The sequence below is a fragment of the Ptychodera flava genome, chromosome 2 (genome assembly GCF_041260155.1).
Source record: "Ptychodera flava strain L36383 chromosome 2, AS_Pfla_20210202, whole genome shotgun sequence".
Lineage (NCBI taxonomy): Eukaryota > Metazoa > Hemichordata > Enteropneusta > Ptychoderidae > Ptychodera > Ptychodera flava.
The window spans coordinates 44,222,794-44,235,569 of record NC_091929.1 but is presented as its reverse complement, the minus strand read 5'-3'; the positions used below and the strand labels follow the sequence as shown (position 1 = coordinate 44,235,569).

The following is a 12,776-nucleotide window of genomic DNA, read 5'->3' as shown; positions in this document are numbered from 1 at the left end:
CCATTTGGTTCTGTCACAGAATACACAGTGGGCCGAGGGACTGTGTATAAGCAATATATACTCTCAACTTCGCTTTCCCTGTTAGTGCAACATGAACATGATTGCTAGGATGTTCCAAGGGAGTTTTATTGACTTTGTAATTTTGAATGGAGAGTGAAGTTTTAATTGTAAAGTTAATTATTTCCATAACAAAACAGTTGGTTTCGCTATTGGACAGGAGCAACTTCTGTAAAGGTAGAAGACCAAAAAACCCGGCACAGAATGTCTTGCAAGAGGGCATTAAATATTCATCATGATCATCGCCGTAGGACACTGGAAGGGGGAAATCTGAGTCGTTCATATTATCATTTAATAATTTCTTTTCTACCTAAAACTTGTTCATATATAATTTTAGTCTTTGGCTTTGTGTTACAAAATGATTTCGGTATGATAGTTAGGCATCTAGTCATGAGAGTTAGGCATCTAGTCATGAGAGTTAGGCATCTAGTCATGAGAGTTAGGCATCTAGTCATGAGAGTTAGGCATCTAGTCATGAGAGTTAGGCATCTAGTCATGAGATTTAGGGAATCGGGAAACATTGAGAGGAAGTCGGTGGAACGCCATCCCTTATCCATGTCAGTAGATTTGTATTTATGTAGGCATAAGATAAACAGTACAACCAAGGTATCAAATAACATATGTTCGATGAAATATTTTGAACAAATTCGATATGGAATTAAAATTAAACCAAATCCGTACATAGCAATACTTGTTTGACATCAGTTACTATATATCACATTATACTATAGAAGGACTTTGGGCATATATATTGTTTTCATGCCAACAGTCGCTATGAGACCTCACAATCACGCGAAAAAATCGCAAGAAATCGACAATTTTAAAGAGTATGTCATTTTCGAGGACTTTTTCAATGTAATGAACGTCTCTGAACATGATGACGTTCGCAATCGCATACATTGGTCTATATTCCTTTGAACTATAACTAAGGAGTAAGCACGTTTTCAAAAACTTCTAAAACCCACAACAATAATATTGTGATTTTTTACTATGTTCAATTTTTATGATATTGCTGCTCGCTAAGGATCGAAGATTGAACAGTAAATCAATTTTACGCTGATTAAAATGTATCTTGTCGGAAATCTAGACGTAACCATGAAATACACATTATGCAAAGAAAAATAAAAAGTATGTTTCTCATCCTCGCGATTGTCAATTATGACCCGCCGCGTCAACCCTTTTTTATTGCTCATGAGGAAATAAAATGAAAAAAAAATCCGCAAAAATACGCGACGATAGTGCATAACACAGTGCTGTATAAAACAGAACTGTAAACAAAATAACTGACACAAAACTGTACACATATTTCAAAACTGCGCGTCGCTGCACTAAAAGTCAAACCACAAAACTGTTGCTATGAAAAAATACTAAAGCATCACTCTGCTCTGCATTTATCTCTGCGTGCATTCCTATATTATGTTCATAATTTTTGTGCGTTGTTGTTGGTTGAAGAATTAAAAAGAGAAAAAAAAAGAAAAAAAACAGCGTCACCGCATCATTAGGTCTAGGGTGAGAAACAAACTTTTTATTTTTCTTGGCCTTAGCATGCATTTTTAGAGATGACATTGAAAGAAAAAAGTCCAAACTGCTAATAGTAATGTCTCCGTTCTGTTTGTATTTGCCTGTATTAAAGTTACAAATTTCCATGTCGCGGTCAAAGTTTTGTCAAAATCCCACCTGTAGATTTAAATTACAACAGGTAACTAGTTTTATGACGTAAAACTTCCAGCCATGTGGTTGTTGTGCTTTAAATCGTTATCCGGACTAGGATTTAGCTGTCAACAGTAACATTAGACATAGATACAGGCTACAAGCTGAGGAACTCGGTATTATGGCAGCAGTTTGAAGATTGAATGAAAAAATGTCCTCTACAAATAGCGCAGAAACAATTGATATGAACAGTGGTAGTTTCTTGGGCAGCTTAAAGCGTTCCTCTAACTTATGCTGATACGAACGAGGATTCAAAGTTAGACACAAATCAAGACAATAAAAATAAAACAGTAATCAGGCTGTGTCGGCTCTCATCGCTGTAAAAAGATAAACATTCGAAGAAGTAATAAAACTAGTCTGCAATACTCACCCTGTACACTCACAATATTCACAGTTCTGACCAAACCGGGATTGCACTGTCAGATGGACCATTATGGTCCCTTTTATTGATATCACTTCCAGGGGTTGAGACATTATTATAAATCAAAGGAACGGAATTTCTATTCAGCTATTGCTAGACTCAGACAAAATTGATACAAATTAGGCGAACCACCCCTCTAATCCGGGCGATGTAGAGGTGGCGGGAGTCTTTATAGTTTTGTATTCTATCGATTTATTTGACAGCTATTTTCATTCCAGGTGAATTTTGATATGTTGATGAAAGTTACTTTTGTGAAAGCCATAAGGCTTATAACCAATCTGCCGTGCCAGACAAATCTAGGCTTTGCGGCTTCAGCAAATTTTCCAGTCTACTACGTGTTCAGATTTAGCAAACGACAAATATTTGTCAATATATTACAAATATTCACATACGTCAGGGAACATTATTTGAATTGACAGCTGCATAAGCCTAACTTTCCATGCGCCCACTATATATATATATATATATATATATATATATATATATATATATATATATATATATATATATATATATATAATATATATTATGTAAACTACAAGGCGTTCTTGTTGTAATCAAAACTATCGTTTTGAAATGCACAGTGTTCATCTTGTTGGAACTGTCTGTATGTAGAATATCCAATATTATTGTATTCTTACGGTTCACTTTCTCGTATTTCAAAAACATGTCGGCATCTCATTAACGCACTGAGGTACTCTTGATTTCAATAGATATCGCCAGCTTCACCGTCGCCCCGACGATCAGCGAGGAGACATTTTTAAAATCTCGCATTTATTGTGAATTAATTGAACGTTATCAGATGTAAAAGCACGTAGCAGCCAGGATGAAAGTATGTCAGAATCCATATCTAGAGAAAGTGCACCGTGATACGGCAAATTATACACGAATGTGAGGGCGCTTTCCCCATTAACGTCAAACAGGAATGTCGTTCAGATCATATAACTACTTTCTCCAATCGAACACTCACCCGCACCCCTGTCCTTTATTCTAGCCCAAAGCTGGTCACTAGGAAATCCAAGATACGAGACTCTTCAATGCACTTATACCAGGGCTAACACGAGTATAAAAGACACAATACACAGTACGTCACTCCATTGCAATCTGCAAACAGTAGTTAAACATTGTTCTCCAAAGCGTAGTAGGATAGAAATGAATAAACACAAATAACAATAGTGCGTTGTTGGAGGAGGAACCATAGAGTTGCGGATAAACCTCGAAGTCACACTGAAGGTTTCTTCAGCATGAATTTGAAACTAATCCTCGTCTTCATCGCCGTTTTTGCTGCAGGTACGTATTTTGATCAACACTATATCATTGACTTTGCAGACTACAAGTTTCACTACGCATGAAAAGTTTATCCTCTTTCGGTGAATTTTTAAAGGTTTGCACTTCTGAAAATAACTGCATCTTACTTCCGCCTTCGCGCGAACTTTGACCAGCGCAGAAGGAAAGTTAACGTATTTTATGAGTGCACAGTGTGATAAAGCCCCGAAAGTCGTACCGCGATAATTGTGATAATTTCAAACACATTCTCGAAAGAAACACAAACCTTCCGAGATTCAACCACAAGAAACGCGTTTTGTGAATATTATCCGTGGTTAGTATTCAAGACTTGAGGTAGGCCTACATAGTCATTTAGGCAGATGATGGTATAAACATCTTTGGCTATTAGTAACATAACAACAAACGCCTGTTTGGCGACTATTTACTTCTTGTAATGATGTTCCAGGTGCGCATGGTTTTCCCAGGATGCGAACAACAAACATCGTACACACAGTGTTTATATCAGTCGTCATGACAACTTGCCTAAAGTGAGAAATAGCCAGTTAGGACCTTGGCGTGGATAAAAATGCAATTATATGCAACTTACCAAATTGATGACATTGTCAGAAAATGTCAGGTTAGGTTATTTTATATTGACATTTTTATGAGTGAAAGCGAAAAAAATAATCATGATGAAACGGTGTAATTATGTCTGCTCAAAATTTATCAAAATGTTGGGGACCTAACTGAGAAAATCATTCTGAGTTTGACCACAGCGGTGTATCCATCTGATTTGTGAAAAATGAGACTGCTGCGGCCAAAAATGCTGCTTTATATTACCATTGCTGTTATATTGGGAACTTCGACTGACATACAACATCCGAAACAACTGTAATGCATTGGAGAAGAAACCATGTAATCAAAATCATTGATCACCTGTACAACTATGAATTTGCGCAAATTTTGCTTAAAAATTGGTGCAGGGTTAGCGTGTTGGTGCAGTGATTATGCTGTTTAATGACTGGAATCCAAAGCCGAAGTTCAAAACGAAAGCACAATAAAACTGTCAACTCTTGCTTTAAATTAATTGCTACATAAGTAACTCAAAATGCTGTATTTTTGTTGGCATTTAATCAGCACCAGGGAGTTAGGCCAAGAAAAATTAAAAAGTTTGTTTCTCATCCTCGCGCGCGTGAATTCAGACCCGGTGCGTCAACCTTTTTTTCTGCTCACGGGGAAATAAAATGAAAAAACCAAAACAACACAAAAATAGTGCATAACACAGTGCTGCATAAAACATAAATGTAAACAAAATAACTGACACTAACATTCCATTCAGAACTGTACACATATGTCACTGTTATATCAAGCTGTCAAAACTGTGCATTGCTGCACTAAAAGTCAAACCGCAGAACTTGCTATACAAAAATTCTAAAGCAACACTGCTGTACATTTACATTTCTTGCATTCCCATGTTGTTTTCATACGCGTTCCTGTTGGCTGAAGAATAAAAAAAAATAAGAGAAGAAAACCCGCGTCACCGCATCATTTTAGCAGTATGTCTAGGATGAGAAACAAACTTTTTATTTTTCTTGGCCTTATTTCACTTATTTCAAATCCGAACGACCTCTAAACCGTCAGTATGCTCTACAACATTTCAGATTAGGCACTGTCGTCCGAGTCATGACGAGGCGAATATATTAATCTCTTTCAGCGGGGCATTACTGGTATTGTGCAAGCGACTGCGAATGTGTCAGTATGTATATTAGTCTGTCAGTTTTACCATCTTAAATAATCCACCAGAAAATCGATAAAACTTAAATCTGTCCCTGTATTTATCATTCTATGTATGTATGTGTGTTGATAGGTAGGTAAGAAGATAGGTAGGCAGTACTGTAGGTAGGTCTGGTAAGCTGAATGTTATGTTTTTGTCTCAGCGAAGGGGAATATGTATACACTCTATACAGTGGAGCAACCATTTCTCTATGTAAGGTGCAATGGTCTACTTGTGAAAATGCACTTGACTTCAATCTACAGCCTACGATGCCTGTATCGGCTTTCACAAAGGAAGGCTGTTGAAGCTCTCTACCGTTTTTCAATCATCAATATACGTTGCACCTTTATCTTGTACTGCTGTAGAAAGCAATGGTTGTCAAAGTCAGTAGGAAGATCAGAAGGTAGACTAAAGAATTTTCTACATATAATATTCAATCTGTGTTGACATGCACAAACCTGTAATTATATAACTATAAACTATAAACTCTTGACGTTTTTACGATTTTGCAGTAAGAAAAAGAACTTTCATATTTTACACTTATAATCCTGAATGATAAGTTTCAGAAAGAGAACACCAGAATTCAACTAGTGCTCGCCATGTTTTTAATCATTAACGTCAATTTAGTACCTATTTTACATTTATGGAAAAACTGCCTTTAGCAAACAGTTAAATCAAGAACACTGAAAGGTACAGATTGAACGGCCTGTTTTCCTGTTACATGCTTTTTGGGTAGTTATCAAGAGCCGGTGCAAGTAACATCTGATCGCGTCAATAAAATATGTCTTGAGAATGTTACCACTTCTGCTATGATGAACAGTTCAATGTGCTTTATTTTACGGTCGATGAGTCCATTCCTATAAAAACCTGTCGTGCTCTCCTTGGAAAGGTGTGTTAAGTGTTTCAAACTACGCCTGGCATTCTTTCTTACTTTCATGGCTATAATTGGACCGTGACATAATATTCTTCCTCAGTTTTCACACTTTTGTTTTCTTATCCGAACTTTATATTTCTATTCTTACATGTTCATGACGTTTGGATATGTTGATATGTTCATATTCAGACTGGCTTACTAGCTTTGTTCCTGGACCGTAAAAAAGGAAGTATCTCGGCTTTTTGCAAGAAACCCAAAACATATTTTCTTATGGTATTGAAAAGATTGTCAAATCCTTTAAAACTTCAAAGTTGGAAAATAGATGGCATGTTGGCCTTCCTTCTAATTCCGATGTTGTTCATTTGTAAATTCCTTCAAGAGTTTACGGTCATACTTGCCACTGTCTTCGGGGAGCATACTGTAGGTGAATAAGATGAAAATTTGTAGCTCCCGACAACTGTTTAACCATAATCTTAACTTCAGTAACTTTGTCTCCGATATTGTCTACCAGATAATTAAATTTATGATAAGACCCTTTAGTAGTAAATGTTCGTCCTTGGACCTTTAGTGACAGATTCATGGAGACGTAGACGTCGTCGACGTGCATGCCATCCAGCCAACTGTCAAGTGAGTGCCTGGTCTTCTTGGTCGACATGCTCTGTTCCTTGTGGTACTGCTGGTGTACAGACAAGAACTCGATGGGTCACGGTTGGTGCTTCGTGTGGTGGATCCTGTCCCTATTCGCTGAGCGAGTCGCAGTCTTGTAACAATCCTGGTTGCCATGACCACGGGGTGCCACTCGAGAGTTCTTGTAGCTGTTACAGGGGTTGGACAAACATATGTTGCGACCAGAGAGTGTATAGACGTAAGTAAAAAAGACCAACCTTAGGCGTCGAAAGTTATCTTCATGTATTCTGACTGATATGTTTGGTGATGTATTTCGTATGCTACATTGATAGATAGATAGATAGATAGATAGATAGATAGATAGATAGATAGAGAGATAGATAGATAGATAGATAGATAGATAGATAGATAGATAGATAGATAGATAGATAGATAGATAGATAGATAGATAGATAGATAGATAGATAGATATTCATGCTGACAAAAATCTTGATTCGGTAAACGGTACATAAATGAGCCCTCAGTTTTGTTTAAATGTTTAAGGACGAGAGAAACATCTTACATGCGTTCTTGACGATTGTTTTGTTGCTTGCGAGATTTCAAAACATATATGTGCAATTATTCTTTAAAGGCGCCCTTCTCAATCCCAGGTTCTTGCATTAGCGAATGTGTCAATAGCCCATTAACAGTTTGCTATTCTTTTGTTTTCCATTGAATAGTTCATCAAGTAAATAATATTTTTATTAGATAAATCTGATAATTGAAGGGGGGCTTTAAGCCTTCACAAAAGTAAAGACAATTTGCTAACGTAGACGTATTCTACTGGTATCATGAATGCATGCTCGCGCCCACACACACACACACATCAACACAGCAACACAGAACAAGTATACTGTGACGAGACCGGCGTTGTGATGGTATTGTCGATCACTTGGTAGCGAGTCGGGATCCCGGGTCGGGATCGGCAAGGCTGGTATTCCCATGCTGAAGGGATGTAAGGAAGACTTGAGGCAGCGAGTACTATAATCTAAATATGCTACTTTATTCAATTATGCTTATGCTACAGTACATAGAGTGACTATTAGCTAACGGTGAGCTGGAGCCTGACCAATACACGAGAGGCGAGGACAGATATACATGGCCTCATGAATAGTAATAACAGCTCATGAATAATAATGACATAGCACTATGTCACATAATATATTAACAACGATTTACAGACACAAGCCTTAGGTCTCAATTAAATTTGATGCAGTATATCACTTGCTGCATTTTGCAGAAAATAATTTTTATAAAAAGTAAAGGGTTTCCAGTGTTAACATTACAATATGTTGACACGTTTCCTACAATGTAACTGAATATATTCATTCGTGAGAAAAGTTGTTTAAATATGCACATAGCGTAGTAATATGCATTGCATATACCATTGTCTTTTAGTATACAATCATGTGTCACTATGTTAAGTAACTTTATCAAAATTGATCATTGTTTAAAGTTATTCAATGAGGAGGACCAGTCACGAAATGTTGTTAAATGTGAAGCAACATTTTTATTAAGACAGTTCCAAATGTTCTTCGTTTCAATTACATCTGAGCAATAACTATCTGCGTCATGTTTCACCGATTTTACTTAGATACAGTTTATTGCAAATACGGTTACATATGCATGACACCATGACAACACTTTCGGTAAATTCTGACAAATGGATCCTAGAGGCAAAACAATACATCACAATGCCAGGTATCTGTTGTGTGGGATTATCCTTGTAGGCAAGACAGCATGTTGGGACAGGGCCTTGATCAAGGTGTTAATGAGTCTGCGTGATGAACCGTTGCCATAACATATATATATCAGGCTGGTAAAAATCAACGCTTAGTATGGCTTAGTATATTTGTAAATTCAAGATCAATGCTTGAATTGATTATATCCAATTTCTAACAGGAATTAATTTTCGCATTTCTTCTTATTCATAAAGTCACTGACAAGCAACCACAGCATTCAATATTTCTTCTTAACATATCTCTGTGAGATCAACATCTGTAAAAAGTTTCACCGAGTTTAGTGTTTTAAGAATGTGCCTCAGATATTCAAACTCTCAAACTTTTCCCATTCCTTTCTGATCTACCACTTGTCCGGCTCATTTTAAAACTCTTGGAGTAAGAAAAACTTTAAGAGTCTTAGTTTTTTTTAATCCAAAATTTTATTTGTGGTACTAGAGTTAACACAGGGATGGAGGCTATTTTGAATTCGAAGTATCAGTAAATGTCAGGGAATTTGTTTCTCTACCCCCAAACTTTGCACGGTTATCCCTGTTTCTTTCCTTGATTCGGAACGAGTATGGTTGAAAGTTTCATTGAGAAAAATTTGAGCAAAAGTTAAAGTAAGCTTATTTCACTTTTGAGGCACGTACTACCATAATAGAACTATTATTGCAAGGATCCTAAGAAATAAAAATTGCCATCATCAAAAGCTGAAGAGTTTAGTCTCTTTCCACAATGCCGCACCTTGTAATGTTTTTTTCTGTAGCTGATCGAATCTGATACAGCAGAAATGAAGACGTATGCTAAAGCATATGCTGACATCAGTAATCCACATTTGCATGAATTATCCAAGAAAAGCCTTACTAACAGTAAGATGTCAGTTTTATCCGATCACAGATACGATGTATGCATCCATTTCTACTCTATCTAAATAGCCTATAGATACTGACACAATGGACAGGCAAACACATACCAGTACTAATTAGGTTTAGGAGAGCCAATATGACATTAAACTGGTCCAATAATCATTTCCGTTCAAGGTAATACATTACCAGGTCCATGGGACATTTGTGATTTACAAATTTAAGTAGGACCATCCTGAACCAATGATAGTTAGTGGTGGTACCAGGTGTCCGGAATGGGTAAGCGTACCCTGCTAGCATGCTACACCCCTCAGGATTGGTCTAAATATTGTATGAAATGATACAGGATATGAATCACTGTAATGAGTCAAAGCCGGGAATGCTGTCGCTAATCATTTGAGTGACCGAGGTGTCATATTTGGCCACAATGTCGTCATATCGACCGTAGAACTTTGTGAAAGTCCTAACGAGTCTTTTTGTTGTGTATTTCTGTCTCACTAGTTTTGATGCCAATGAGCTGTGTCTCAGTTGAAGATCAGTGTAGGAATCAAAAGCCCTACAATATCTGAGAAGTTGAGACACGTACACACAAGACACGCTAAATATCTCTGAACTTTACGTTCAAGAAATCGTCAGTTGTTTGATTTGTTATATGTAATTTGTTTTCATACAAAATTATAGTTGGACAGGAAGGGGTGTTACGTTAATGCTAATGTGAAAATATTATCGTAGACACCTTTCCTTTATTATAATTAAGGATCAAAATCAAGGTCAGGTGCCAGTATGGAGAACCATATGATTTTTCAGGGCAAATATGATATGGTAGTTGTACGCTGATTTTAATGATGTGAAAGAAAGAGACTTGTGTCCTGTAGATCTCTTATAAATTCACAGAAAGACATACAGTAATGTCCTGGATTGGCGAACATGTAATGATTTCGAATTCATAAAAACTTTCTCAGTGTTCAAATGAATATAGTTGCTTCTCTTAAACATAACAATTGTGATGTTCATTATAGGAAGATTAAGAACCATTCGTTTTGTCTGCAGTACTCCAAGCAACAATAACTGCGGCATAAGTGGTTAAAACTTTAGCAGTGTGCGCGACTTTAGAGCTAACCCGAGAACCCTATCATTGTTAAGTTATATTCCACGGCTATTTTTCTCTAACGCTCCACAAAGTAAGTAGCTTTTCGAGGTTAAGGAGCAGTTGGATTTACCCTCTCCTGTCAATTTGACCTATTTAATGAATATCGTAGTTTTGTGGCATCATTCGCTCGTCCATGTGTTTAATCAGTCGTCTCTGCCAGATGGGCAAAGGAGTGCGTTGGCATCATGAACACTACTTCAAGGGCCAGACCCATTGTCTGAGTCATTGACTCCGATCGTACGAGAAGCAGATAAGAGATAGTGTAATAGTTTAATTAATTGTTGGTTAAGATTTCGATGAGAACAATCGAGAACGGGAAATTCCATGGTTTGATCTTATTTAATCTTAAGAAACAATCAAAGACTGGCGGGAAAATTACCACGTGATAACTTTTGTAATTATGTAAGTCTAGAGATGTATTTACCTATTTAATGAATGTCGTAGGTTTGTATCATCATTCACTCGTCCATGTGTTTAATCAGTCGTCTCTGCCAGTCGAGCAAAGGAGTGCGTTGGCATTAACAACACTTCGCGAAGGGCCAGACCTATTGTCTGAGTCTTTCAAATCACAACAAATAACTATTTGTCCCGTTTAGGTTCTGCATCTAAAATGAAAGTGTGCAAGACTAAACAATGAACAAAGAATGTTTTATAATCTGTGCAATCATTATAACATGGTAGCCTTTCATCAAATCTAAATCTTGGCATTTCCAAAGGATGAAAGCAAACAGTAGAGGTGCCTTAGCCATATAATAAGTCCAATTCTGCACGAAGTCGTACAAATATTTTAATGAAATGGACTGACAGAGTATTCTGTTATCTAAGATGTTTTCTTATTGCGACAACTAATGCAAACTGTCTCCCTCTACAGTATGTCTGTTCCCGCATTGCCAACGGTTCAACCCAAACAAACCTCTGTATACACTGCAATAATTTAGGACATTTTTGTATTTTTACAGCTTTGATTTCTTCTACTAGCGTGAGGAAAGCTCAGACTTTGTTCTGCCAACGCTGCCTGTACATGTAATGCCTCTATTATTTTGGACAGTTTGTAAAATCTGGACTCCAAGTTATCAGTAACAATTTAACAAGTAGGAGATTGCGCTTGTTCGTAAAACACAATAAAAAATTCGCTTGCCACCTCTGTAGCTTTGCGGAAAAAAATCAGAGGAACAATTATTTTTCCTGGCCTTATTTTTATTTCTTTAGCATTTAAAAACTGGCAGCATTTCAGATAGTGACAATCAAGTCACAGATAATGCATGCATTTCGCCGCTCTTTAAACATAATTTCTCCACACCCTAAATTCTTGAGCTTTGTAAATTGAGTAGACAGAACGCGAACGCGCGGTCGTAACATAATATAAGGAAGCTGGATCTGACGACGAGTGCTGATGTATAACTGGAACTTATTTATTGAATACGGAACCGTGGCTAGGCCGAACGGCGCAGTCAACGATACATGAATCTGCCTGTGTGTCAGTCGGACCAAGTTAGTGTGTCCTCTGTTGAGTCTTGGTCACTCCACGGAGGAGTGACCGTGGTCCAAGTTCTCCGTAGTTACTCTACCAGAGACTGACCGTGATTATCGGTCCTTCTCGAGTTCTCCTTTCTGAGTGAATGTCCTGTCTCGGTCACTCCACAAGAGAGTGACCGTGGTTATCGGTCCTTGAGTTCTTCGTTTTTCCTCTGAGTTAGTGTGTCTATTTATACAGTATCTTGGCTATGTCGGATGCTGACACCATAAAGAATATAATAAGACAATACTTTGATTTACCGACATTAGAAAAGATTACAAAAGTAGAAATTATCACTTGCCCGTGCGTGGCTTGCTACAATTCTTTTGTTTCAAACCCATGCCATGAATAAATTAAATTGATAACAACGGCTCAATATTACGATTGGTTGAAACAAAATGGAACATGGGGGTAGTATGCAGAATACCTCCATGAGAAAAATAAGTTACTGGGTAATTCTTTTTAATGTGTTAAAAGAGCGAGATCGTGTTGGCGATATGTGCTGGTATTTCCTGGCGCCAGCATTGTTAGAGTCCAAACAAAGAAACGTCAGCTTGATCACTTGCGTCCAAGAACTTTAATGTTCTGTGAGCGTGAAATTTTACTATTCTGGAAGATTATGACAGCGCGATGGACAAACAGACTGGCTTAGAGAAAAAAAGACATACACGGCGCCTAAAAGACTGGCAGACTGATACCAACGTTGTACACAGAATGACAGAAACGGGTAGATTAAGGCTACAGAGGCATACCTGTGA

At 37.4% G+C, this 12,776-nt stretch overlaps 1 protein-coding gene across 2 annotated transcripts in view; it reads left to right on the top strand.

Annotated features, from left to right (window-relative positions):
• Positions 1 to 3,284: 3,284 nt before the first annotated feature.
• The window catches only part of LOC139121789 (oncoprotein-induced transcript 3 protein-like), a 37,278-nt gene continuing 27,786 nt past the window's right edge, over positions 3,285 to 12,776 (top strand). Inside the window, exons 1-2 of one of the 2 annotated variants that reach the window (XM_070686952.1) lie at positions 3,322 to 3,478; positions 6,671 to 6,967. In XM_070686952.1, the coding sequence (XP_070543053.1) occupies positions 3,433 to 3,478; positions 6,671 to 6,967 (343 nt within the window). In that variant the 5' untranslated portion in view covers positions 3,322 to 3,432. Of the gene's footprint in view, positions 3,479 to 6,670; positions 6,968 to 12,776 lie in introns of both variants that reach the window. The other variant, XM_070686961.1, reaches the window with a different exon arrangement.